General features: G+C 36.7%; 1 protein-coding gene across 1 annotated transcript in view; it reads left to right on the forward strand.

The window, feature by feature from the left end:
* Positions 1-26,055, forward strand: part of LOC150097899 (uncharacterized) — a 413,970-nt gene that overhangs the window by 347,298 nt on the left and 40,617 nt on the right. The window contains exons 6-7 of the mRNA XM_090406626.1: positions 240-314; positions 11,173-11,346. Coding sequence (XP_090262752.1) covers positions 240-314; positions 11,173-11,346 — 249 coding nt within the window. The remainder of the gene's footprint in view (positions 1-239; positions 315-11,172; positions 11,347-26,055) is intronic.

Genomic DNA, 26,055 nt, shown 5'->3' on the forward strand with positions numbered 1-26,055 from the left:
TTAATAACAACTCCAGAGATCCTGATCGACCTGTAATTTGCCATTTTGCTGCTGCCCTTATGCAGTGGGATTTCTTTGTCTGCCTTTAGGATGACTTTTCTTTATTAAGACTCAAACCAAGTCAAAAGCATTATGAGTACTGTTTTGACTAAAATTTTATTTGTAGTAGTAAACATTATTTTAAGACTTAAGATTTATTAATCTGAGCTTTGATTTGGTTCTAATTTTGCACTCTGCAGCTTATGGTTGGTGCACAGAGTCAGCAGCCAGTATTAATGCAAGCAAGTCTGGCACAACAGTTGCAAGTTTGCAAGGTATGGATGTGTTACACAAATTTTTTTATTATTATAAACATACAAGTGAATTTAGTATCCATTCAATTGAGCATCTAATTATCTTATTCCATTTTATGTCAAATTTATGTATTTTTATAGGCAAATTTATAATGCACAAAAATAGTTGATTAAATATTACTTCTTTTTTTTTTGTTTTAAATATAAAACAGCAGGTTTAATTGTATATTTGAGATAATACAATACATAAATATACAAGGGGGGGTCTGGAAAATTCTGATAAATACCTATAACAAAAATGATATTAAAGCAACTGATATAATCACAAGAAAGAACATACTAGTAGCAGAGTTATGAAAGTAACTTATTTTCTTATATTCTCGTATGTTCTTTCTTGTGGTTATATCAGTTGCTTTATTATAATTTTTGTTCTAGGTGTTTATCAGAACTTTTCAGACCCCCCCCCATAAATGTAGTAGCAGTTATTCTAACTAGCAAAGTTATTCTAACTTTTAGATGTGTGGTTAGTGTATCCACTCTCTAGCCAAAAGGTTGCGGGTTCGAATCCTGCCGTGGGCATGGATGTTTGTGATTGTCTGTGAAAATACTAGTGGTGGGTGGTAGATGGCGTTGGTGTCATTGCGTTTCATTGGTAGAGAGTTGTAGAGTAGGTGCCCTCCTTCGATGGGTTTTTGAACTCACTGGAGGTGTCAGGCAAGTAGAAGAAGGAATAATTATGGTGTGATGTTCTCATCAACATCACACCATATATTGGAAAGTGATGCTGAGGATATAGTTGAAACAGTAGGATATACTCATAACTTATTTTAATGGTATTACAATACCAAACAAAGTAAATTATAAAAAGATGTTTATTAACTGACTTATATTTCACTGGATTTCATCAGTATCTTCAGATCACAAAACAGCATGCTACTGTTTACAGGCAACAATGAATAATAAATTTAATGCAATTGTAGATAACAATTTCTCGAACTTTTGGAATAGTGAAATTAAATAAATTTATCTCTTATATATTTTAATTTAATAAATTTTAATTTCAGCACAATAGTTTTAATTCATTAACGCATGACTGTATACCGATTTCAATTCAACATGTGCTCTACTGTTTTCTAATTCAATTCCTACTGTTGTTTGATAATTGTACTGATGATGTCTTATGATACATAACACAAAATATTTACATAATAAATTTTAAAATTTATTTTACTCTGGCATATGTGATATTCTATAGTCGTGGATGCTCCAGGTTTCATTATCCAAGAAATACTTGTTCAGGTTAGAAGAATACTTCATAGCCATTGCTGACTCTGAAAAAAAAAATCTTTTTGACCTGTAACCAGTTCTATATAGCACATTGCTTTTTTTGCATCTAACCTATGTGAAGGATTGTCCAAAGCATGGTCTGCCAGTCCAGAATTACCATAACAAAGGCAGTTGAATGTATTATGGACAAGGAAGTATATGTGAAATTAAGTAAACATAATGTTAATAAGGCAGTAGAACTTGACAATATATCACCACATTTGTTGAAGGAATGTTCTAGGAGAATTAATGGCACCCTTGGCACACCTGTTTAATAAGAGTCTTGCAATAGGATGGGTCCCAAAACAGTGGAAAGTGGGAAAAATTGTTCCACTACACAAAGAGGTAGAGGAATTAAACTAAGGGTACAAATTATAGGCCAGTCTGTGTATCTGGAGTTGTGTGTTAGAGAGGTTGGTGAGGACCAGGATTATGAATTGGGTTGATAATGGCAGTATTCTCTATGATGGTCAGCATGGGTTTGTTAGGGAGAAATCATATTATAGCAATTTACTTATGTATTAGACAAGGAACAAGAGGTTCAAGAGTTTTGGATTTGATTATAGCATCAGAAGAGTTGATAATAACTGAGATGACATCTCCCCCACCAGTTGGAGAGAGTGACCATATGGTTTTGACTTGGAAAATGAATAGACATGTAGGAGTATCAAAGAGACAGGAACATATGTGGAATTATCAGGCATGTGATTATAATAGTCTAAGACGTCAACTTGGGGAAGTTTCATGGAGGGAGGAATTGGAAGGCTGGGATATCATTAGTGCCTGGGAAATTATGAAAGAATATTTGTTAGCAGCAATGGTAAGTTGTATACCACGAGTGAACAAGAGGACACAATTTGGAGTAAAGTGGATGACAAACAATATTAAACAAGAATTGCATGCGAAAAAGAGGCTATGGAAGAGATATAAGGAGACAGGAGAAGAGAAGATGCACGAAGAGTATAACACACAGGCCAGAAGAGTGACTAGTATGGTAAGGAAGACAAAACTGGAATATGAGAGGAGATTAGCCCTAAGATCCAAAGAAAATCCTAGGGAATTTTTTAGATATGTGGCCAGTAGGAGGAGAAATGGCTGTGGAAAAATGATATTGTTGGATAAAAATGGGAATAGAGTGACTGATGCAGAGGACATAGTGGAATTGTTCAATGAACACTTTATTGGAGTATTTCATCCTGGAGGAGTCAGTTTTAATGCTAGAGGGATTGGGCAGGTTCGAGGTTTAGAGGTACAGGAGGACAGTGTGTTTCAAATACTGAGTACTCTGGATGTCAGTAAAGCTGTGGGACTGGATGGTATTTCACCACGAGTTTTGAGAGAATGCACTAGGGAACTGACGGTGCCTTTGACCTGGCTTTTCAATGAAAGTCTGGCTGCGGAAAAGGTGCCCATGGAATGGAAGGAAGGTAAGATAGTGCCATTGCATAAGGGCAGTAGCAGACTGGAAGTGTCTAATATATAGGCCAGTTTGTGTGTCATCAGTAGTTAGTAAGATCTTGGAGAAAGTAGTGAAGGACCATATACAGCATTGGGCAGATGAGGTCAATGTTATCTGTGAGAGTCAACATGGATTTGTGAAGGAGCACTCGTTTTAGCAATATGCTAGCCTTTTATGATAATATTTACAAGCGCATTAGATGAGGGAAAGGCATATACTGCCATTTTCTTAGACTTAGCGAAGGCATTTGACAGGGTACCGCATGATAAGCTGATATTTAAGTTGCAGCACATGGATCTGGATTCCAGATTGGTCAACTGGATTCAGGATTGGCTGTCCGATAGATATCAGAGAGTTGTGTATGGTGGAGCAATATCAAAGAGGCAGAAGGTTACAAGTAGGGTCCCACAGGGCTCAGTACTGGGACCTATATTGTTTAACCTTTATATCAGTGATATTGTCAGTGGACTGTGATGGGACACTGCATACTCTATGGGAGGAGTTATACTGGAGGAAGTAGGGGAGACACGAGATCTGGGTTTGATGATTGATAGAAACCTGAAATTTAGGGGACATATTGCAAAGATGGTGAAGGTAACTCAGAGGATTGCTACAATAATGAGAAGGACGCTGACCTACAGAGATAAAACAGTTATCATTCCGTTATATAAGACCCTGATCAGACCACACTTGGACTATTGTTCTCAGATTTGGTCCCCATGATTTGAAGGGGATAAATTAACTGTCGAAAGGGTACAAAGGCAGATAACAAAGATGGTTTCAGGACTGTACGATGATAGTTATGAGGGAATGAGGACTGAGGGAATGTGAACTGCAGAGTTTGGTGGATAGAAGAAGGAGAGGTGATATGATTGAGACTTTTAAGCTGTTGAGAGGTGGTTACAATTGTTGACACTGGGGAGTTCTTTCGCTTGGTTGAACAGCAGGAAGGAGTGATGACAAGAGGCCATCCCTGGAAGTTACGAAAGGAAACTGTGATCAAGGAGTGGTTGAACCATGGAATGCATTGCCTGATGGAGTGGTGAGAGCGAGAATGGTCAATGAGTTTAAGGAGTGGTATGATAGACTTTGTGTTTCTTAGGGGGGGGGGACCTCCCCTCGATGAATCTTGATAGACTGTGTTTCTTAGGAAGGACCTCCCATGATGTCTTTTGACTCCATGGAGGCTGAATAATAATAATAAAAAAAATAAATGATTAGATGAAGGTTACAAATTCACTGGATAATTGAGATGCATATATAGTGGCATATTTGAATTTTTTCAGAGGTCTGTTAATAACAAAATTGAAGTGGATGAGATTCGATAAGAGACTAGTGAGCTGTCAGATAGGTATCTGTGGGTTCTGTATGGAGGGGGGGGGGTATCCCAGTATCTCAAGGCCATGATTGTTTAACATTGTATCTTAATGATATTGGGACAGGCTTAAGTGGAGATGTGCATGCAGTTCTTGCTGATGATGGAAAGTTGGGAAGAACTATGAGGAGCAGAGCAGATGTTGTAACCTTGCAGGAGGATCTCAGTAGACTATCTGAGATGCGTGAGTGGAGTTGTCAGTTTAATGTTGCAAAGTGCAAGGTCTTGAAATTTGGTAGGCAAGGTTGGGATGCAGAGTATACAATTAATAGAAAAATTTTGATCTGGGAGAAATGGTGGACAGACTTGAAGTTCAAGGGTAGGGTCCCATTGTTGAAATTGTAAGAACATTGCATAGGTTATGGTTCCCTTGAATATGGCCTGATTAGCCACATATGGAGTACTGCATGTAGATTCGTTCACCTGGTTCATGAGGATGAGGATATATGAGAGAAGGTTCACTAAGTGGTGTCAGGTCTATTGAATGTGTGATATGAGGACAGATTAAGGGAATGCAAGTTGCAGAAGCTTTTGCTTAGAAGAAGGAGAGGGGGATATGGTTCAGACATAATATTTAGTGAAGGGTTGTTACCAGATTAATGTTGAGGAGATTTTTTATAGAGTAAAAATGGGGTATTTCCTGGAAGTTGTATGAGGAGGGCATGAATATGGGAGTAAGGAGCAGGTTCTTTGCATAGAGAGTTGTTGGTGAGTGGAAAGTATTGTCTGAAAGTGTGGCGAGTGCAGAAACTGTGAATGGGTTTAAGGCATCGTTTGATCTTTTTTTTTTTTTACATGAGAGTAACCCCCCCCCCATGATGACTCTATTGATTTCATGGAGGTCTGATGTTAATAATAATAATAAAATTGTTTAATGAGAGTCTTGCAACAGGAAGGGATCCTGAGGAGTAGGAAGAAGATAAAATAGTGCAACTGCACAAGCTGGGTCTTAGGACAGAAGATTCCAATCATAGTGCAGTTGTAATTAAAGTATTGGAGAGAGGATGGTTAGTAATAGAATCAGAAGTTGATTGTTGAACATAAGTTTTTTTATGATGGTGGTCAGCATGCTTTTGTGTGGGTGGGTTTGCTTTAGCAATCTACTTACATTTTATGATAACTGATGAACATGTTAGATAAGGGAGACAATGATACAATGATATTTTTGGACTTTTTCAAAGGCATTTGATAGATTAATTGGCATGCAAACTGTAGAAGGTAAGGTGAGGATGGATAATAGATTGGTGTTTAGATCTATTATAGATTGACTCTCTGAATGATACCAGCAAGCTTTATTTATATGATAGGGCAGTGATCATAAAGGCAGGTAACCAAAGATGTGCTGCAAGAATAGTCCCTGCAGAAATGTGCTGCAGGGCATGTTCTTGCTTCTGTTGTTTATCTACCATAGTAAGGTTAGTAAGGTGCATCATGTCTAAAACTACTTAACCTATCTACTGTCCTCTTGTGGAGAAAATAAATAAATTAAATTAAAAGAAAATTTTTATTCAAAAAAATACAAGTATGATAAATAATTAATTACATCAGCATAAATAATTAATTACATCAGCTAATCAAGAATTTTCTTATTTATGACATCTGGTTCTTGCACATTACTTGATACTTAATATTGTAATCATTCATTGGTTTGATCAATGGTATTTAGTTTAGACTAAATACCACATATATATATATATATATATATATATATATATAAACAACAACTTGACAATATATCACCACATTTGTTGAAGGAATGCTGTAGGAGAATTAATAGCACCCTTGGCACATCTATTTAACAAGAGTCTTGCAAGAGGATGGGTCCCAAAACAATGGAAAGTGGGAAAAATTCCTTTCCGAAGTTATTTTTACTTGTTTATCCAATGTTAATTTTTCTTCTTTTTTTTTTTTTTTTTGTGGTGATCACAAGAATTGAACCCAAAACGAGTAGAAGTACATCAGGCAGACAGGATGCAGAAGATAGTACAGTAATCCCTCGATTAATGCACCCCCAATTTGTGCATTTTCGATTAGTGCATAATTTTTTTTTCGATACCCAAATTCGATTAGTGCACCTATATACATCTTAAAAATAAATACAGATAAAAATTTTGTATCTATACATTTTTATGGCTAACTATTTTAAAAAATCACTCACCAGAACGAAATAATTTAGTTACCGATTTAAAACATTTTACAAAGTTATTTTTAATGGCATACTACACTACCATGTATACTATGTATACTATGTTCCAAATTTTTACCGCCAAAATTTATGTTGTCTGCTATAGTACACCCATAGATTCGAGACCCTTCAACACTTCTGTGCATGTCACAAAAAGGAGAATCTATTCTGATAATAGGTAATCAATCCGTCTTCTGGGATGAATTGGTATTATTACACGTCGGAAAATTAGCTTCTCTTTTATGATCATTGTAGTTTTTAAAGTGGTAACTATTTTGCTTGTATAACAGTTGGTTAATTTTATCTATAAAGCACGTGATTTTGCATGTTGGCGACCAATTCGTACATCCTTCAAAGAAAGAAACTTCAAAGTTTCTTTCTCCCCTTCAGCATGAATTGACTATTCTTGGCACCAAGCCAAGCGAAGCTCTACAAAGTGTGGAACGAATTATACTTTTTTCCATAGGTTATTATATTCGATTAATGTGCCTGTTTTAAAGAACGCATTAATCAAGGGATTGCTGTAGCATACATTTGGAATAATCTGGTGTGAGATAGAGGCCAATAGGATGAAATATATAATTAGTTGTTGCTGCTATAGGCCAGGTGATATAATGAAGAATATAAATAACATGCATTGGAAAATTAGCACAATGAATGTAGTTCGATTAATTATTATGGAGGAGTTCAGCCAAGCCATAGGGGTATAGATTGGAAGGAGGAATAGTTACAGGCAGGGAAGGGAATTAAATTTATACTACTCAAGCAAATTATATGAAAGAACATGTAATAAAGGGGACACAAGGTTTGAGTGCTTGCTGGATCAGAGCATAGAATCAGAGAACTTAGCAAAAATCAATGTAGTCATGCTGCTTCCATTTGGGGAAAGCGATAATGTAGTCTCCACCTAGGATGTTGCCAGACATTCAGAATTTCCTATTAAGAAGGGACATATGTGAAATTATAGAACTTGTGATTATGACAAGCTACAGTTAGCTTAGAGCAGTATCATGGCATAAGAATGTAGAGCAAAGACATACTAGCAGTGTCTGGGAGATAGGGTGTTTGAGGGAAGCAGTATTAGACTGTGTACCCAAAGTCAGGAGGATAATCAGATAGGGATTAGATGGATGAATATACTAATTAAGCAGGAGTTGCAGAAAAATAAAATGTTGTGGAGAGAATATAAAGAAAAGTGTGATCAGCAAGCTCATAAGCAGTATGTGGCACAGAGAAGAAGGATGACTTATATGGTAAGGAAGGCTAAAGCTAATTATAAGAGAAAGCTAGTTGCTGAGGCCAAAAGAAATCCCAAAGATTTCTTTCACTGTGCAGCAAGTAAAAGAAATAATATCCATGTTAGGATGATATGACATTAATGAGTCTTGGTAGTAGGAGCAAATGACTGAAGCAAATGAAATATTTGAGTTACTGAGTGATCATTTTGTAAGTGTGCACTATCCAGATGGAAATATTCCAGAGATGCTTAGAATAAATTTCCATTATCAATTATTTTGAAATTAGTTGTCAGAATGTTGTATTGTACTTAGTGTAGCTCAGCAGAAGTTTTATAGCTTCTACTCTAGTTTTGATATGTAGTGGAGTGGGATTATTATTATTACATGACACCTCTAGGGAGTCTAATGACTCATCGAGGGAAGGCATCTACTCTGCCACTCAATTCACCCACTACAATGAACCACAATGGCAATCATCTACACCAATGCCATCTATCGCCCACCACCACTAGTATTTTCACAAACAATCACAACATCCATGCCTGTGGTGGGATTCGAACCTGCAGCCTTTTGGCTGGAGAGCGGATACGCTAACCACTGAGCCAACCAGGCAGAGCCGGCCTGGGTGGCTGAGTTAATTAGTATATTATTCAGTAGGAATATTATTTTTAGAAAATTTTATTTTTAGAAAATAAATACAGACTAATGAAATAAATATGCATGTCAGGAGTGATCTATAAGATTACTCCTGACCTGAATGACTCTTGAACAGGAAACTCAGTGATAACTTCACTCAATGACAAGCAAAAACCTGTCAACGATCAGAGCCACTCTACTCCTCAGGAAGTGAGCAAACCCAAAGATGAACATTATCAAATATCATCAGTGGGAGCCAGACCCACAAAAGATACCAAGGTTAAAGTAATGCAGAAATCATATATTTCCCATATACAAGTAGTGAAAAGGTGCATTACCCTTTTATTAAATTGCTATGGATCAGAAATAGATGTTGAAAGTATTTTCACTTGTTTACACTATAAATTAAAGATGCCAATATTTTTAATATTTTATCCAAGTGCAAGCAAACAAAATTTGCACACGAAGTATCTTCAAGTGTAACCAAGTATAAGCAAGTGAAAAAAAAATTTCAACATCTATCTCTGATCCAGATCAATTTAATAATAGGGTGATATACCTTTTCACTACTTGTATATGGGAAATATATGACTTCTGCATTACTTCTATCTGGCTCCCATTCATGAGGTCTCATGAGTGGAAACCAAATCTTTCTGGTTTCAACCCCAATAAAAGTTGAAACCGGTCTGGGTTGTGGCCCTTCCCATAATGCACTTCTACAAGGGGAGTGCTTTGCATTATGGGTTATATTGAGGCAGTTGATGTGAAGTCATTAGCCTCTATACACGTGTGTGAAGTTTGCCTTCACACTCAAGCTTTGTTTGCTTGAACTTGGATAAAGGATTAAACCAAGAATATAATTTCTTGGCATATTTAATTTCTAGTTTTTCCTTCTTCCTTTTCAAAGTCCTCTACTAGAGCCACTACTCGTTAAGTTGATAAAGGTGATGTAGATATCCTGTAGGATGAATTAAATAAATTGGCATTGTGTGCAAAGGAAAACGGTTGGCAATTTGATGTTGCATTCAGGATCTACCCTGAATACATGCCTTACTAATGTGAATAGTTAACTGCTATTTCTAGTGCATTTGACACTTTCCTAACATTCACTTCATTGAGATTATTCATCCATTTGTTCTTCTTTACTTGCTATATAGTAATAAAATTTCTTTGATTTCCCTTGGCCTGTTCAGCTAACTTATTTTTTATAATATCTTTATTTTGATTTAGCCTTCTTCGATGGTCGTCACTTTCCTTGCTTCTGTTTTATAACACTTCTGATCTTCATCATTCTTCTCCTCGGATCCACAATTTTCTCTTTCATGCATCTCTTTAATTTAAAGTAGTATTCATAGATTTAATTGCATGCAATTTATTCTCGTAGCTCTCTGGGTGTATAGTAATATACTGCTTCCTATAGACACCTTCTGACTAATTCCTATGCTTTATTAATTCCATTGTTAATACCATGCTGTTTCTGTTGTTCAAACAATGCTTCAAGCTGCATTCTCAGTTTATAATATTTATTATCTTATAATTTCAGGAGTGGTGGTACAAGTATTGGAAAAGTTAAAGGTAAAATTCAAGACCGGATGGATAGAAATATTCACATACATTATCCATAACTTCTATAAAGCTAAAATACTATATTTGCTCCCTACCCTTCCTGCAACCAACACAAGATTCAAAACTTTCCATCCCTTATATTTGAGGTGCCTTAGAAAAAGCGAAGTTCTCTGCAGATATAATATTGGTACTACTTTCAAACTACACATCCGATGAAAAATCTTCTCCATTCTCTTAAGGATCAGAATCATCCTCTTGCACATCCTGGAGTACATAAAGTTCCTTGTACCTGCAACTTGTCCTACTTTGGACAGACTGGTAGATTTGTTAACATCTGCATTGAAGAACAAAAAATGTATATGCAATCATCTGTATGGCAGAACAGGTTGACAGACCATGCTCTGAACATTTTTTATATAAGAATAACTGGAAAAAAGAAGACAACTGAGTTATGCTACACAGAAGTCACTATAGGCCCGGGAGATTATTTTTAAAATCAGTATAAGATAGGAAGCACTCCCCAAACCTCAACATGGCTGTATTAATTTGCCAAATATCTGGGAGATATTCATTGAAAAACCACATTTAGTCTGACTTTTCTGAATTAACTTCTTTATTTGGCATTTAGAGGGTGCTGTCTTAGGACATTAATTCCTTTTTCAGTTACACTTTGAAATGTTTTTACAACTGTCTATTAAGTGCTATATATCTGCATTTATAATTTTGTATGCTCTGAGGATGTTTAGAAATCCAGTGAAATATTAATAAGCTGAATAGATTATTTCACTCTGATGGTGTTTATACTGTGAAGCATTATTATGAAAATATTGTAGTCATCTTTGATTTCTGTTATTGTTATTATTGCTATTATAATACATATATCTCCTTGAAGTCAGAAGACTCATAATGGAGACCTGCACTAACCATTATTTTCAACAAAATACCTATCATCTCTCCTTAAACTCATTCACTTGTCATTCACTGCTTTCCAAAGAAAACTTAATTATATAACTTTTCCTTACTTTTAATAGTTTCACATATATTGCAGGAAAAAAGTAATGTGAAATCACTGTTTTATAAACATTTCATTACAGATTCCAGTAATCAGCAGTTTGCCTGGTTTTCAGTTAAGTAATCAAGAACTGCAGCAGCTTCAACAGCAGTTACAACAACATCAACAAAATCTTCAAAATATGCAGCAGTTATTATTTCTGCAGCCTGGCCAAATTCCACCAAATGTACAGGCACAGTTATTTCTTCAGAATCCGGTATTGCTATTGAATTCACCTTTGAGATCAGTTTAATATTGTATTTTATTAGTGCAGATTAATATTATTAAATAATAATGCTTTGGTAATCATTTTTCAGAACCAACTACAATGAAATATTATTATTATTATTATTCAGGCCTCCATGGAGTTGAAAGACTCATCGTGGGAGGTCCTTCCTAAGAACATAAAGTCTGTCAAGACTCATCGAGGGGAGATCCCCCCTAAGAAACACAAAGTCTATCATACCACTCCTTAAACTCATTGACCGTTCTCACTCTCACCACTCCATCAGGCAATGCATTCCATGGTTCAACCACCCTCCACGCAAAGAAACCACTCCTCACCTTCTTGCTCACAGTTTCCTTTCGTAACTTCCAGAGATGGCCTTTTGTCATCACTCCTTCCCGCTGTTCAACCAAGCGAAAGAAATCCCCAGTGTCAACCCAGTAACCACCTCTCAACAGTTTAAAAGTCTTAATCATATCACCTCTCCTTCTTCTATCCACCAAACTCTGCAGTCCACATTCCCTCAGCCGATCCTCGTAACTATCCTTATACGGTCCTGAAACCAACTTTGTCATCCGTTTTTGTATCCTTTCCACAGTTAATTTATCCCCTTCAAATCCTGGAGACCAAATCTGAGAACAATAGTCCAAGTGTGGTCTGATCAGAGACTTATACAACGGAATGATAACCCTCTTATCTGTGCAGGTCAGTGTCCTTTTCATAATTGCAGCAATCCTCTGAGTTACCTTCACCACCTTTGCAATATGTCCCCTAAACTTCAGGTTTCTATCAACCATCAACCCCAGATCTCTTGTCTCCTCTACTTTCTCCAGCATAACTCCTCCCATAGAGTATGCTGCATCCCATCGATGTTTCCCAAACCTCAAGACCTTACATTTTGCTGCATTAAACCGAGACCCCCATTCATTTGCCCATCTATCTAGCTTATTCAAATCCTCTTGCAGGGCTACCACATCTGCACTACTACTAATAATCCTTCCCAGCTTCATCCGCTTCATCCGCATCATCCGCAAACAACTGAATATCCCCTTGCAATCCACAGGCAATGTCATTGATATAAAGGTTAAACAATATAGGTCCTAGTACTGAGCCCTGTGGGACCCAACTTGTAACCCTCTGCCTCCTTGAAACTGCTCCACCATACACAACTCTCTGATACCTATCAGGCAGCCAATCCTGAATCCAGTTGACCAATCTGACATCCAGATCCATGTGCTGCAACTTAAATATCAGCTTATCATGTGCAACCCATTCAAATGCCTTTGCTAAGTCTAATAAAATTGCAGTATATGCCTTTCCCTCATCTAATGTTCTTGTAACTTTATTATAAAAGGTTATCATATTGCTAAAACAAGAGCGCCCTTTCACAAATCCATGTTGACTCTCACAGATAACATTACCCTCATCTGCCAAATGTTGTATACGGTCCCTCACTACTTTCTCCAAATCTTAACAACTACTGATGACACACAGACTGGCCTATAATTAGACACTTCCAGTCTGTTACCACCCTTATGCAATGGCACTATCTTACCTTCCTTCCATTACCTGGGCACCTTTGCCGAAGCCAGACTTTCATTGAAAAGCCAGGTCAAAGGCACCGTCAGTTCCCTAGTGCATTCTCTCAAAACTCGTGGTGAAATACCATCCAGTCCCAAAGCTTTACTGACATACAGAGTACTCAGTATCTGAAACACACTCTCCTCCTGTACCTCTAAACCTCGAACCAGCCCTATCCCTCTAGCATTAAAACTGACTCCTCTAGGATGAAATACTCCAATAAAGTGTTCATTGAACAATTCCACTATGTCCTCTGCATCAGTCACTCTATTCCCATTTTTATCCCACAATATCATTCTTCCACAGTCATTTCTCCACCTACTGGCCACATAGCAAAAAAATTCTCTAGGATTTTCTTTGGATCTTAGGGCCAACCTCCTGTCATATTCCAGTTTCACTTTCCGTACCACACTAGTCACTCTTCTGACCTGTGTCTTATATTCTTCATGCATCCTCTCTTCACCTGTCTCCTTATATCTCTTCCATAGCCTGTTTTTCACATGCAATTCCTGTTTAATATTGTTTGTCATCCACTTTACTCCAAATTGTGTCCTCTTGTTCACTCGTGGTATACAACTTACCATTGCTGCTAACAAATATTCTTTCACAATTTCCCACACACTAATGATATCCCGGCCTTCCAATTCCTCCCTCCATGAAACTTCCCGAAGTTGACGTCTAAGACTATTATAATCACCTGCTTTATAATTCCACATAAGTTCCTGTCTCTTTGATAATCCTGCATGTCTATTCATTTTCCAAGTCAAAACCATATGGTCACTCTCTCCAACTGGTGGGAGAGATGTCATCTCAGTTATTATCAACTCTTCTGATGCTATAACCAAATCAAAAACTCTTGAACCTCTTGTTCCCTCCATTACATGTTGCCTAAGACATTTGTCCCTCAAGAATTCTAGAAATTCCATTCCCCTATTGCTACATGCATCTTCCTCTCTCCAATTTATACTACTGTGGTTAAAATCCCCCATAACAATCATTCTTCTTGCACTTGCCAAACTTAGCTGTCTAAACATCTCCTGGTCCCCATCCTCTGTGCTCCTGGGTCTGTAGCAACACCCCCACTAAATATCCTGTCTTGCCTACCTCTACCTCACACCATATGCTCTCAAAATCATTTGTCTCACTTCCTTCCAAAGCCTCCACTCTTAGAGGACATAGGTCATCACTTATCATAAGCAGTACTCCACCACCACGCTTTCCCCTCCTATCCTGATGAAAAATGCTATATCCAGCGACTTCTATTCCTGTTATTATATCCCCTTCTGTCAACCACGTCTCAGTGATCCCAATAATGTTTGGCCAGGCTGATGCTATCTGAGCCACCAATTCCTCTCCCTTATTCCGGATACTCCTGGCATTAGTATAAAACATATAAATGCCATTGTTTCTATACCCAGCATTATCCCTTCTAGACTCCACTGGGCTCAGTGCTACCTGACATCGTCTCCCTTCTCCCAAGTATCCATTCCCACAAGAGGCCACCCCTGCTATCATCCTCCATGGGACACACTGACTAGTTCAGAACAGCAATCTCTCCAGATGCCTACCTCCTTCCTCATTCAAATGTAAGCGGTCTCTCGCATACAATTCCTCTCTTTCCTCAAACGCACTCCAAGCATCCACATATACCAGTCCTCTCTTGTCACACATTCTTGCTATTATGCCATTCAATATCACCGCTCTTCTGCTCAGTTCATCATTATCATACCTAGGCAACACACACACTATTTTTCCTCTCTCTGTCTTCTTCCGTACAACCTCAAGCAAAAATCTCATATCTCTCTCTGCCCGACTTACATTACCACTGAAATCATTTGTTCCTACCATCACAATCATCTCATCCACCCTTTTACCTCTCTTAATTGCCATAGCCACCCTTTCTATTATATGATATCCAACCTTCTAACCTTTCTGTTATTTGATCTAAGATTGCAAAATTGATCATTCTGCTATTATTTTTTAATGTAACTGTGGGTAACTATAGTATTAGTCCTGTGGGGAGTCTAGGAACTCTTTTTTATATTATTTTATTTTTATTTATCTTGTATTTTTTATAATAATTTTACATATCCTGTTGTAAAGACCAAATATTGGAATTTTTAAAGTCACTTTGGACCTCTAGTAAGTGGAGCAGTGGTCTTTTAGTGGATAATGACCATTCATCAACCACTCAGCCAACTAGGTTGGCAGCTTGCAGTTTTATCTCTTATCTGAACATCAACCTAATGCTGGGAAAGTCGGAAAATAAATTTTCCAATATATTTTATTTGAAGTTTTACATGTTATGCAAATATCAAATTTGCATAACATGTAAATTTGATATTTACATAACAAGAGGCACTCTTACTCCCCCTATACAAATAAATGAAGTGGTCAAGAAGTTGATTAACTCCCTATAAATAAACAGCCTAATATATCATAGAAATTATCCACTGCTGCATTACTTAACACTAATACAGCAAAATTTTGATGGAGAGATAACTATCAGAAATCTGTTTGAAAATATAACAAAAACATGTATCCAAAAAAAAAATTTTTAATTAATAACTTTAGTGATTATCTTTTCATGCAAAGGTGCAAGAATGCTAGGTTATAAATTATTACTTTATTAGAAGCCAGTACTTATTTATGTGTGCTAAAAATTAAGTTTTGAACTATGCTAAAAAATGTGTTTTTAATTAGGGTATAGTGTGGCTTTTTGTCGCAAATTGTGCTGCATTTTTTTCAGTTAGGATAAAAGTGTCCTTCAGTGGTGTTGCTGAAATTTTTTGTCATTTATATTGTATTTTACTACTTTGTTGTACTACTTCAGCTTCTAAAGATGGTGTCCATAAAGAAATGCATGTCAGTGGCGTGCGTTTGTTGTTGGGGAAGTCATATGCGAATACTGCTACATGTCTGCACTGGAAAATCTGAAAGATCTGTGGACTGTGGGTAAACGAGAAGAAGGAAAGTGTTAGTGTAAGTGAAAAGTATCTGAATAGATTACAGCAATTAGAAATGGGAGCAAATGTCGAGACCGAGTAGAAAAGCTTCGGCTGGAGTTAGTGAAAATGAAAAAACGAAATAAAACATCTGGAAGAGGATATTAAACAGCTAAAGGAAAGATTGGCTGATGATAAGGAGGAGGAGGAAGTTAATCTTATAAAGAAAGAATCAAAGGATAGCCGTATATCAATGTATGCGGACTCGATCATTTGAGGTGTGATTGCTAATAAAGTGCACAAAACATGCTTTCCTGGTGGAACAATAAAGCAAATAATAACTGATGCGTTGCAGAAAAGGAAATAACCGAGCATCAAAATTAGTGGTAGTCATGGGCACAAATGACTTAGTTGAGGAGAAGAAGAATGTTGATCGAAACTTGAGGAAGTTGTTGCAGCAGATAAAGAACAATAGTGTTGTTGGGAAAGTCATAGGCATGTTGCTCAGATATGATAACAGTGAATTGAGAAGGAGAGAGGAGATAATAAATAGTTAGATGGCCGAGTTGTGCGAGGCAAAGGGGTTTCAATTTGTAAATCTGTGGAGTGAATTTGAAGGGAAGTTCAAATATAAAGCTGATGGATTACATTTTAATGGGTTTGGTGTTGGGCATTTAGAAAGCTGATTGTTTTCTGAAATGGCATAGAGTCAAGAAATTAATGTCACAAATGATCAGAGTCTACCTGTGAAACAGGATAGCACAAATCAACAGATTGTACAGCAGGAGGAAGATGGATGTGTTGAAGATGTGGTTGCAGCAGCACAAGGTGGTGGAATGCATAAAAGGTGAGGATGAGATGGGAAAGAATGGAAATCACAGTCACGATCAGGGAAACTGGAGTGGTCAAACCGAAGAGAGAGGTGTAGTATAACAGTATAGTAGTATAGAATAGAGAATGTTGGTGCTGGTAGAATGACCTCAAACACACAGCGATTGTTATGTTGATACACAAATGTAAGGAGTATTCAAAACAAGAGAGCTGAGTTTGTTGCATTGATTGAGTATGTCCAAATATAATTGGAATAAATGAAACTTGGTTGTCTGAGGAGGATGTGATGTTGGTAATAGAATTAGAAGGCTATATAATTTTCTGGAAGGATAGAAATGTGAAAAGAGGAGGTGAGTGCTGTTAATGATTGCAGAGGAATTGTGTTCGCAAAATGTGGAAGTTGATAGTGCATGCACAGATTTTGAATCTGTGTGGTGCGAAGTTGAAATAAACAGGTTACTATATCTGATAGGATGCTGTTATAGACCAGGGAATGCAGAGAATACTGATTGTGAACTGTTTAGGCAAATTAGTTTGGCATGTAAAAAGAAGGTGATCCTGATTGGAGACTTTAATTACAGGAATATAGACTGGAAGGAGGAGTTAGTGTATGGGAACAAGGAGAGTGAGTTTATGGAATTTCTGAGAGATAAGGTTGTATATGATGGAGAAGTGTCTCAAAAAAGAATGGTGACCAGTGACGTGCTGCAGATTTCTTTTCTTGGGCCCCTGCTGTTTAACTTGTTTGTAAACAATATACCATGTGAACCGACTGGGGATCTTCAGTTATTTGCTGATGATGCAAAGTTGGGAAGAATTATAAGTAGCACTGCTGATGCTGACTTCAGGAAGATTTGAATAGACTTTTTACTGTGTAGTTTTAATATCAATAGGTGCAAGGTGTTGCATTCTGGAATGCAGAAATATAAGACTGTGTACTATATCAGTGGTGTCATACTTCAGGAAGTGGATGAGATTAGAGATTTGGAAGTGATTGTTGGCAGTAGACTGAAGTTTAGAGGGCATAATTGCTAGTGTTGCAAAGGCTGCACATCATAGTGCTGCTATGATAAGAAGTACTCTAACATACAAGGATAAGGAAGTGGTTGTGCCACTGTATAAAGCACTGGTCAGACCATACTTGGACTATTGTGCTCAGATCTGGTCACCTGATTTTCAGTGTGATGTGGAGACATTAGAGAGGGTCCAGAGACAAGCAAACTAAGACAATGTCAGGAGTTTGGAATGCTGGCTATGGAGAGAGGTTGAAGAAATGTGAATTACAGAGTTTGGTGGATAGGAGTAAGTGAGGTGATTTGATAGACATTTAAGTTAGTTAGAGGATTTTATCAGATTAATCCAGAGAGGATTATAAAAAGAGTAGAAGGTAAGAGGGGAAGAACCAGCTGTCATTCCTGGAAGTTATGTAAAAGTGTGGTGAAGAAGGGTGTGAGGAGTAGATTTTTTACATGGAGAATTGTCAGTGAATGGAATGCATTACCAGAATGTGTTGTTAATGCAAGGAGTGTTAAGTATTTTAAGATTCTATATGTTAAATATGTTGTCAGTTGAACAAAGATGTCAGTTGTCAGTTGAACAACTTCCCACGATGAGTCTGTCGACTCCATGCAGGGTGTAATTATAATAATAACATTTCCTAGATTTTGGGCATTGATATTGATATTGATCCTTCAGCAAAAGATAATGATCCTTCCACAGGTATGTGGAAGGATCATTATCTTTTGCCAGCCTGGTTGGCCAAGTGGTTAGTGTATCCGCTCTCCAGCCAAAACGCTGCGGGTTCGAACCCAAGTGTGGGCATGGATGTTTGTGATGGTTTGTGAAAATACTAGTGGTGGTGGTGGTGGTGGGCAGTAGATGATTTGATGTAGCTGCGGTTCGTTCTAGTTGGTTTGAGTGGTGGAGACAGAGAGTTGTAGAGTAGGTGCCCTTCCTCGATGAGTCTGTGGACTCATCGAGGAGGTGTTGCATAATATTAATAATAATATTCCAGCAGTGAGGTTAACTTGACACTGAAGAAGGATTTCAGCATTTTCTTTAAAAATACATTTGAATATGTAGATGCTTCTTTGTAGCAACTTATCATCATTCCAAAGAATTATGTTCTGCAATGCTTGACTTGTGACATCTGCTCAGTATGATGTTAAACTAGTTCAGAAATTTCTTTTGCAGCAGAATGGCCAGTTGAATCCAAATCAGGATAAGCTGCAGTTACAAGGAATTGAGTAGGCTCCAGGTAGTAAATAAGACATGCACTTTGTATTTTAGAGAAGAAAAAAGTTGACTTATTTAGTTTACAGTATGTGACTGCTAGCTTGTATTTCTTATGGAATTGAGAAACACATTCAGAGGTATCTTTAATATATTTAATATATTTTATTTGTATTGAGTGCAAAGCCTGTATGTACAAACATTTAAACATTTTTCATAAAATAAGGAACAAGATGGTTGATTTTGTCTATGATTTTGGGGTAACTGTTGAGAGAGGAATTTCTTAATAATAGAGATTTCTTGCTGAAGTGATGTTTCTGAAGTACACTGGCTTTTGATGGCAATGATTTTATGATGCTGTACTTTTGCAAAGCATGATGTGCTGATGTTTGAAGAGTAGTCAGAGAAATTAGTTTACAGTTTGCCGGCCTGGTTGGCCGAGTGGTTAGCGTATCTGCTCTCCAGCCAAAAGGCTGTGCGTTCGAATCCCACCATGGGCATGGATGTTTGTAATTGTCTGTGAAAATAGTAGTGGTAGTGGTTGGTGGTAGATGGCGTTGGTGTAGTTGCAGCTCATTGTAGTTGGTGGATTGAGTGGTGGAGACAGAGTTATAGAGTAGGTGTCCTCCCTCGCTGTTTTTTTTGCCAGCCTGGCTGGCCGAGTGGTTAGTGTATCCACTCTCCAGCCAAAAGGCTGCGTGTTCGAATCCTGCTGTGGGCATGGATGTTTGTGATTGTCCTTGGAAATACTAGTGGTGGTAGATGGCGTTGGTGGATTGAGTGGCGGAGACAGAGTTGTAGAGCAGGTGCCCTCCTTCGATGAGTCTTTGGACTGCCTGGAGGTGTCTACTACTAATAATAATAATATACAGAAGTGGTAATACATCTGTCTTCTCATTTAACAAGAACTTCTACAAATGATCAAATACCATTAGATTCTTTTCTAAGGTGAATGTAATTCTGGGATGTCTTTAATTTTTTATACAAACATATAGTTTTTGTTGTGTGTTTTTCCAGTTGGCAAAACCTCATCAACATAACTGATCAAAAGATGGGCTTTGGGATTTTGAGCAGATGTTTTTTACTCTGGATTTTTTTGGCACTTCCTCCCTGGTAGTCAAAAACCTTTCTACCTCCATATGAGATTGGGTGACTAATCTCGAATTGAAAGGCCCATATAAAGATTCCTATCATTATAAGGAAAGTCAAAGAATCACACTTGGGTCTTTTCGGTTAATGGTGCAATATTGTATTGTTCTTCCAACTGTGCTATGGAGGCACTTATGCTGCCCCTCATAGAGAATTTTTCTGTTGTTGATAAAATCCTAGTTACTAGGTATCATTGACTCCAAACTACCACTAAAGTGTTAGTTTGGAGTTAGTTATCTGTATCTGACATGCACTTAGTGTGTATCTGAAGTTGCAGTTAAAACTACAACTTCAGATAAGTTTTAAAAGAGGTATACCGTGAGTAGACATATCGATACAAAATTAATAACGGAAAAAACTCACGTACAAAGATTATTTAATAGTATAATTTTCGCCTGTGTCACAGGCATCTTCAGTACTCAAATTAAACAATAACTGACAATTCCAAAAAGCGCCACCTAAGTAGCTGGTGTAAGATAACTAAAAAGGTCAATAACTTTCCTAAAAAAAAAAAAGTTAGCAAAGATGAGCTGATTTGTAAAGTACTATCTCCCATAAAGGGGATAGATGTAAGCCGTCGAATCTGTTTAAGTTAGGAGAATGAAGTAGAGTTTCAAATATTTCTTTATAAAGGCGTTCCATGAGAAACTGACTTTTGTGAAGAACTCTTGTCTTTCTCCAATGAACTCTGTGTCTAGTGTAGATGGTATGTTCTGCAAGTCATCGGTTTCTCATGGAACGCCTTTATAAAGAAACATGTGAAACTCTACTTCATTCTCCTAACTTAAACAGATCCGACGGCTTACATCTATCCCCTTTATGGGAGATAGTACTTTACAAATCAGCTAATCTTTCCTAACTTTTTTTTTTTTTTTTTTTTTCAGGAAAGTTATTGACCTTTTTAGTTATCTTACACCAGCTACTTAGGTGGCGCTTTTTGGAATTGTCAGTTATTGTTTAATTTGAGCTTAATGTACTAAAGATGCCTGTGACACACAGGCAAAAATTATACTATTAAATAATCTTTGTATGTGAGTTTTTTCCGTTATTAATTTTGTATCGATACAACTTCAGATACACAAACTGGCCTGTAATTTGACAAGACTAAAGTTTTGTCACTTTCTGATGCTGTGGACAAGAATCTTGTTAAATAAGCAAGTTAATGGCACTGTTAACACCTGTGAATACGTGAAACAATCTCTTAAAGCACATAATGCAGTCAACTCCTATTGGGTTATATACTGAGTGATGAAATTCACCACTATTAATGAGACTTATCACCTTACTTGTTGATAGCCTTAAAAAGTAAAGAAAACGTGTAGTTTTCTTTACTTTTACGACAACAGTGTTCCTACTTGATTTAATCTCTGGTCTACTTATAATAGGATTTTGCAGGTGGGATTTTCATAAAGAAATAAATGAAATTTAATTATTTTTCAAGATGCATTGTACTCAGCAGTACTCATTTGTTGTTTTAATTAGTCTGTTTAAAGTATTGTATAATTTCTAAATAAAGTCTAATGTCTTACTTTTATTTCTTGCTTCTCGTGATGTTGGATAAATATGGTAAGTACTATATATATATATATATATATCTAAGTATAATATATAACATGACTGTTTACTTTGTTAGTGATAAATTGTTGTGATAGATTAATGTGTTTGTCATTGGACCACATAGTTCAAACATGTTAGATACATTTTTAATGCACTTAAACAGTTTCATTCCTGGAATAAAAATTCCAGTAGAAATTGGAAAGCATGAAGGAAGGATGGAGGACAAAACTACTTATTTATTTTTTGATGACTCCTAGATGGTGCTTGCTCTCTCTTTCACACATGCTTGTTTTCAGATATATTATCATTACCTCCTTATTCAGCTGTGATGTGCTATAAACATGACAACATTTACAGTTTTAAATGTAACTCTATTGTTCTTCTTTGTTTTAATTTCTGATAATGTCATTGTAACAAGCAATGAAATATTAGAATTATTAAGTCTTATTATTAAAAAAATAATATTGTCATCTGTACAAGTCAAAAGACTCGTGGAAGATCCTTGCTTATGAACACAATACTGATTAAACCGCACCTTAAATTATTTATGTATCTGGATTCGCTACATTCTCAGGAAATTTAGTTCACTCATCTACCACTCTTCAAGCAAAACATTTCTTCCCATTCTTTCTTGCACCCTATTTATTCAACTTTCAGGGATTCCTCTTTCTCTTTCTCCCTAAGTTCTATGAAAATCTTTGCTTCATTAATCTGGTACAAATCCTCTCATTGGTTTATACATTTCAAGCATGTCATTCCTCCTCCTCCTCTACTTTATAGATGGATTTGCTCTATCTATCTTTCTATTGTTAATTTTCTCTGAATTCTTTTAAAAATGTATTTATCTCTTTGAAATTCAGATTAAAATCTCTGCACATTAGCACAATGCAGATTAATGAATGGTTTCTGCAATAGAACTATTTTTCATTTTTACAGGTTATCCTCCTTGAAGTTCTCATAATGGACTCTCAAACTTTCAGGTCCTTATCCTTTATCACTTATGCACGGGTCTCTGATTTCCTTTTCTCCAATATCATCACTGGTTGTAAACTCTGCATCCTTGCTTTCCAAATTTCAAAACTGCGTTTCACTATATTGACATGTGAACCATATTTTCTTTCCACTCAGACAACAAATTCTCCTGGAAAGCCATGCTAGATGCACTCTTCACAGCTCTCCCCAACTTTGCATCATCTGTAAAGAACCAATATCCTCTTTAAAGTTCTCCCAATATCATTACCTAGTTAAAGAATAATGGCCCCGAAACAGAACCATCGTTGTTTAACCTACTCTGTGGCACACACCATTAGTAACTTTTATCTGCTGGAATACTGCTACACAATTTGTTGATACCTATCAGGTTGTGACTCTCCTATGCAACTGCCACTTTTTGCTATTATTTGCTCCATCTTTCTCAGTTTAAATACTAACCTGGAATACCAATGAGGCCTTCAATCTAATTCCTTTAGAAAATCTAAATATGCTACTGTATCTGTATGTGTATCCCCCCCCCCCTTGAATACTTCTGTCACTTTTTTGAAACAAGGTGGCATAGGTAAATGGTAGATATGCATTCTCTTAACAAACTAATGCTGATCCTCATGTAGAATCTTGCTGTTATCAACCTAATTTTGAATCCTAAATTTCAGAAGTCTGCATACACAAACTCGCCTATAATTTTTGAAATCTCAGTCTTGGTATAACCTTTTGGAACAGTTTTGTGAAGTGGAACAATTTCAGCTTCTTTCTATTCTTCTAAAATTTCTTTCTGGTACTCACTATTGCATAACACTTGTCAAACAAGCATGTCATGGCTGTAATTAACTCCTTGGAACATTTCCTTAATCTATTCTTGATGGGCAGAGACATTGTTTCATGTTGTACTTGCCTACTCAGAGGAACAAACTAAAACTTTGTAGAGGAGGGGAGAAAATAATCTATTTTTTGAGGATATGTTTGAAACCAATCATTAAAGGAAATTTTTATTTAATTTGGTATAGTTAAATTGCTAAAAGTTATATAGAATTAAGTATGAACCTACTTGAGTCACCAACCATGTGCAAATGATTGGCACATTTAAGGGCAAAAAAGAATCTATCAACAGAAATACATTCATTAGTGATAAATGAATTACCAGTAATTTACAGTTGGGTATTATGTGTGTCCAGTAAGTTTCTGCTGGAAAGAATGGATTGCATGTCATCTTATAATCTCTAGACAAGTATGTTGACATTTAAGATGGGCATAATTTTTTTTGGGGTGGGAGGGAACTTATGAAGATGGGGAAGGAGAGAAGCTTATAGCAAAAAAAAAAATAACCAATAATAAGCAGTGCTTCTATATTTTGGTAACTTGTACTGGAATGAAAAAATAACACTGTGGAGTTGTTTTTTGCTATACAGTGGACCCCCCCCCCCCCTCCAACAAACACACTATGCTGAGCAGATGCAAGCCATATAAAAGTTTTATTGTAGTACTGAATGTAGTACAATGTACAATCTGTTTCAAAATAATTGATAAAGGAAATTTATTCTAAGGATTTTTTGGCAATCTCAATCTCACATCCTCTCCTACTATCTTTTTACACCAAGAAAGAAAGGACTTCAGTTAAGTTTATTTCCAAGAAATGAAAGAAATGGGTCTGTAGAAAGAGAAGCGGTTGTAGGAGCTGAAAGATGCTAATAATTATTATTATTACTAACATCTGACCTCCATAGAGTCGAAGGACTTGTCATGGAAGGTCCACTCTCTCTCATGCAAAAAGATCACTGAACTGCATCTTAAACTCATTCACAGTTTCTGCACTCACCATGTTTTCAGGCAATACATTCCACTTGCTAACAACTCTCCATTGAAAGGAACCTGCTTCTCACTTCCCTGCTCATACCCTCCTTACACAGCATCCAAGGATGGCCTCTTGTTCTACTCTTGACCAAATCTGTATACAGTAGTCAATATGTAGCCTGATCAAAGTCTTATACATGGGAACCATAACCTCTTTACTTCTGCATTTCAATTTCCTTTTCATTATCGCTATAATCCATTGTGATGTTCTTACAGTTAGCAACGTAACCCTTAAACTTCACGTCTCTGCACTCCCAGATATCTCATCTCTTCCAACTCCTTCAAAATTTCCTCAGTAATTGTATACTCTGCATCTCAACCTTGCCTACTAAATTTCAAGAACTTGCACTTTGCAACATTAAATTGATAACAACACTCATTTGTCTGTTCACATAATCTGTTCAGATCCTCCTGTAAGGACACAACATCTGTCTGCTGTATTTCTCATAATTCTTCCCAACTTTACATCATTGGCAAACAGCTACCTATCTCCAGTTAAGCAGGTTCCAATGTTATTAACATACAAGTTAAACGATAATGGTTCCAAAACAGATACCTGTGGCACTCGATCAGTAACGTTCCTCTTTTGGGATACCACTCAATAGGTATCAGCAACCAATCAGCTATCCAACTGATTAGTCTGTTATCTAATCCCATCTGTTTCAATTTAGCTACCAGCTTGTCATGTAGCAGTGTATCAAAAGCCTGTGAAAAATACAAGGACAGTGTATCTCCTTTATCCAGTGAATTTGTTACCATGTTGTAATACATAAAGCATGACCTCTTTATGACGTCATATACCTCCTGCTCATTCACCATCAGTCTCTCCACCATTTCTATGCCCCATCTTCTCATGATGTTGCTTTCACAAGGATGAAATACACTGATAAACTGCATTGAATTCTTCAACTGTATTGTTGTTTCAGAAAATAATTAGTGATAAATAAAATGTATTCATAGAAAAATAAAAATTTAAGCCAGCAAAGGTTGGTCGATTGGTAGAGCCTCTGCTACCAATGGCTCGCAAAAAGCTAAGCAAGTTTGAGTGCGGTTGGTAGTTGGAAGTGGATCAATCATGCGATGCTGTTGGCACACACTCTCCCTCGATGAGTCTTTGGACTCCCTGGAGGTGTCACATAATAATAATAATAATAATAATTAATTTATATTTTTTCTGGATTATTATTTTTTTGAGTGTTTGTGTTTGCACGTAAGAATTATTTACTTGTTTGTGGGGTTTTAAGAACTATCATTTTTGTTATAAGTAGGCTAGGCTACTTGTATATATTATTATCACAGAGATTGATTATTTACACACTAGCCATTCTTCACTCAATACCTATCATACATACAAATTCTGAGAATAATGCAGAGGATACTGATTTTTAGAATTAAGGAGATTCTTGTTCCATTGTATAAGGCTCTGATTAGGCTGCACCAAATCTGCTACTGTGCACAGATTTGGTCACCTGGTTTTCAAACGGATGAAGAGATGTTGAAAGGGTCCAGAGACAATTGACTAAGGTAGTTTCTGATCTCTGGAATGTTGAATACGTGGAAA

This window comes from Typopeltis vanoorti, chromosome 16 (assembly GCF_054136105.1).
Source record: "Typopeltis vanoorti isolate ZY-2024b chromosome 16, IOZ_Tvanoo_1.0, whole genome shotgun sequence".
Classification (NCBI taxonomy): domain Eukaryota; kingdom Metazoa; phylum Arthropoda; class Arachnida; order Uropygi; family Thelyphonidae; genus Typopeltis; species Typopeltis vanoorti.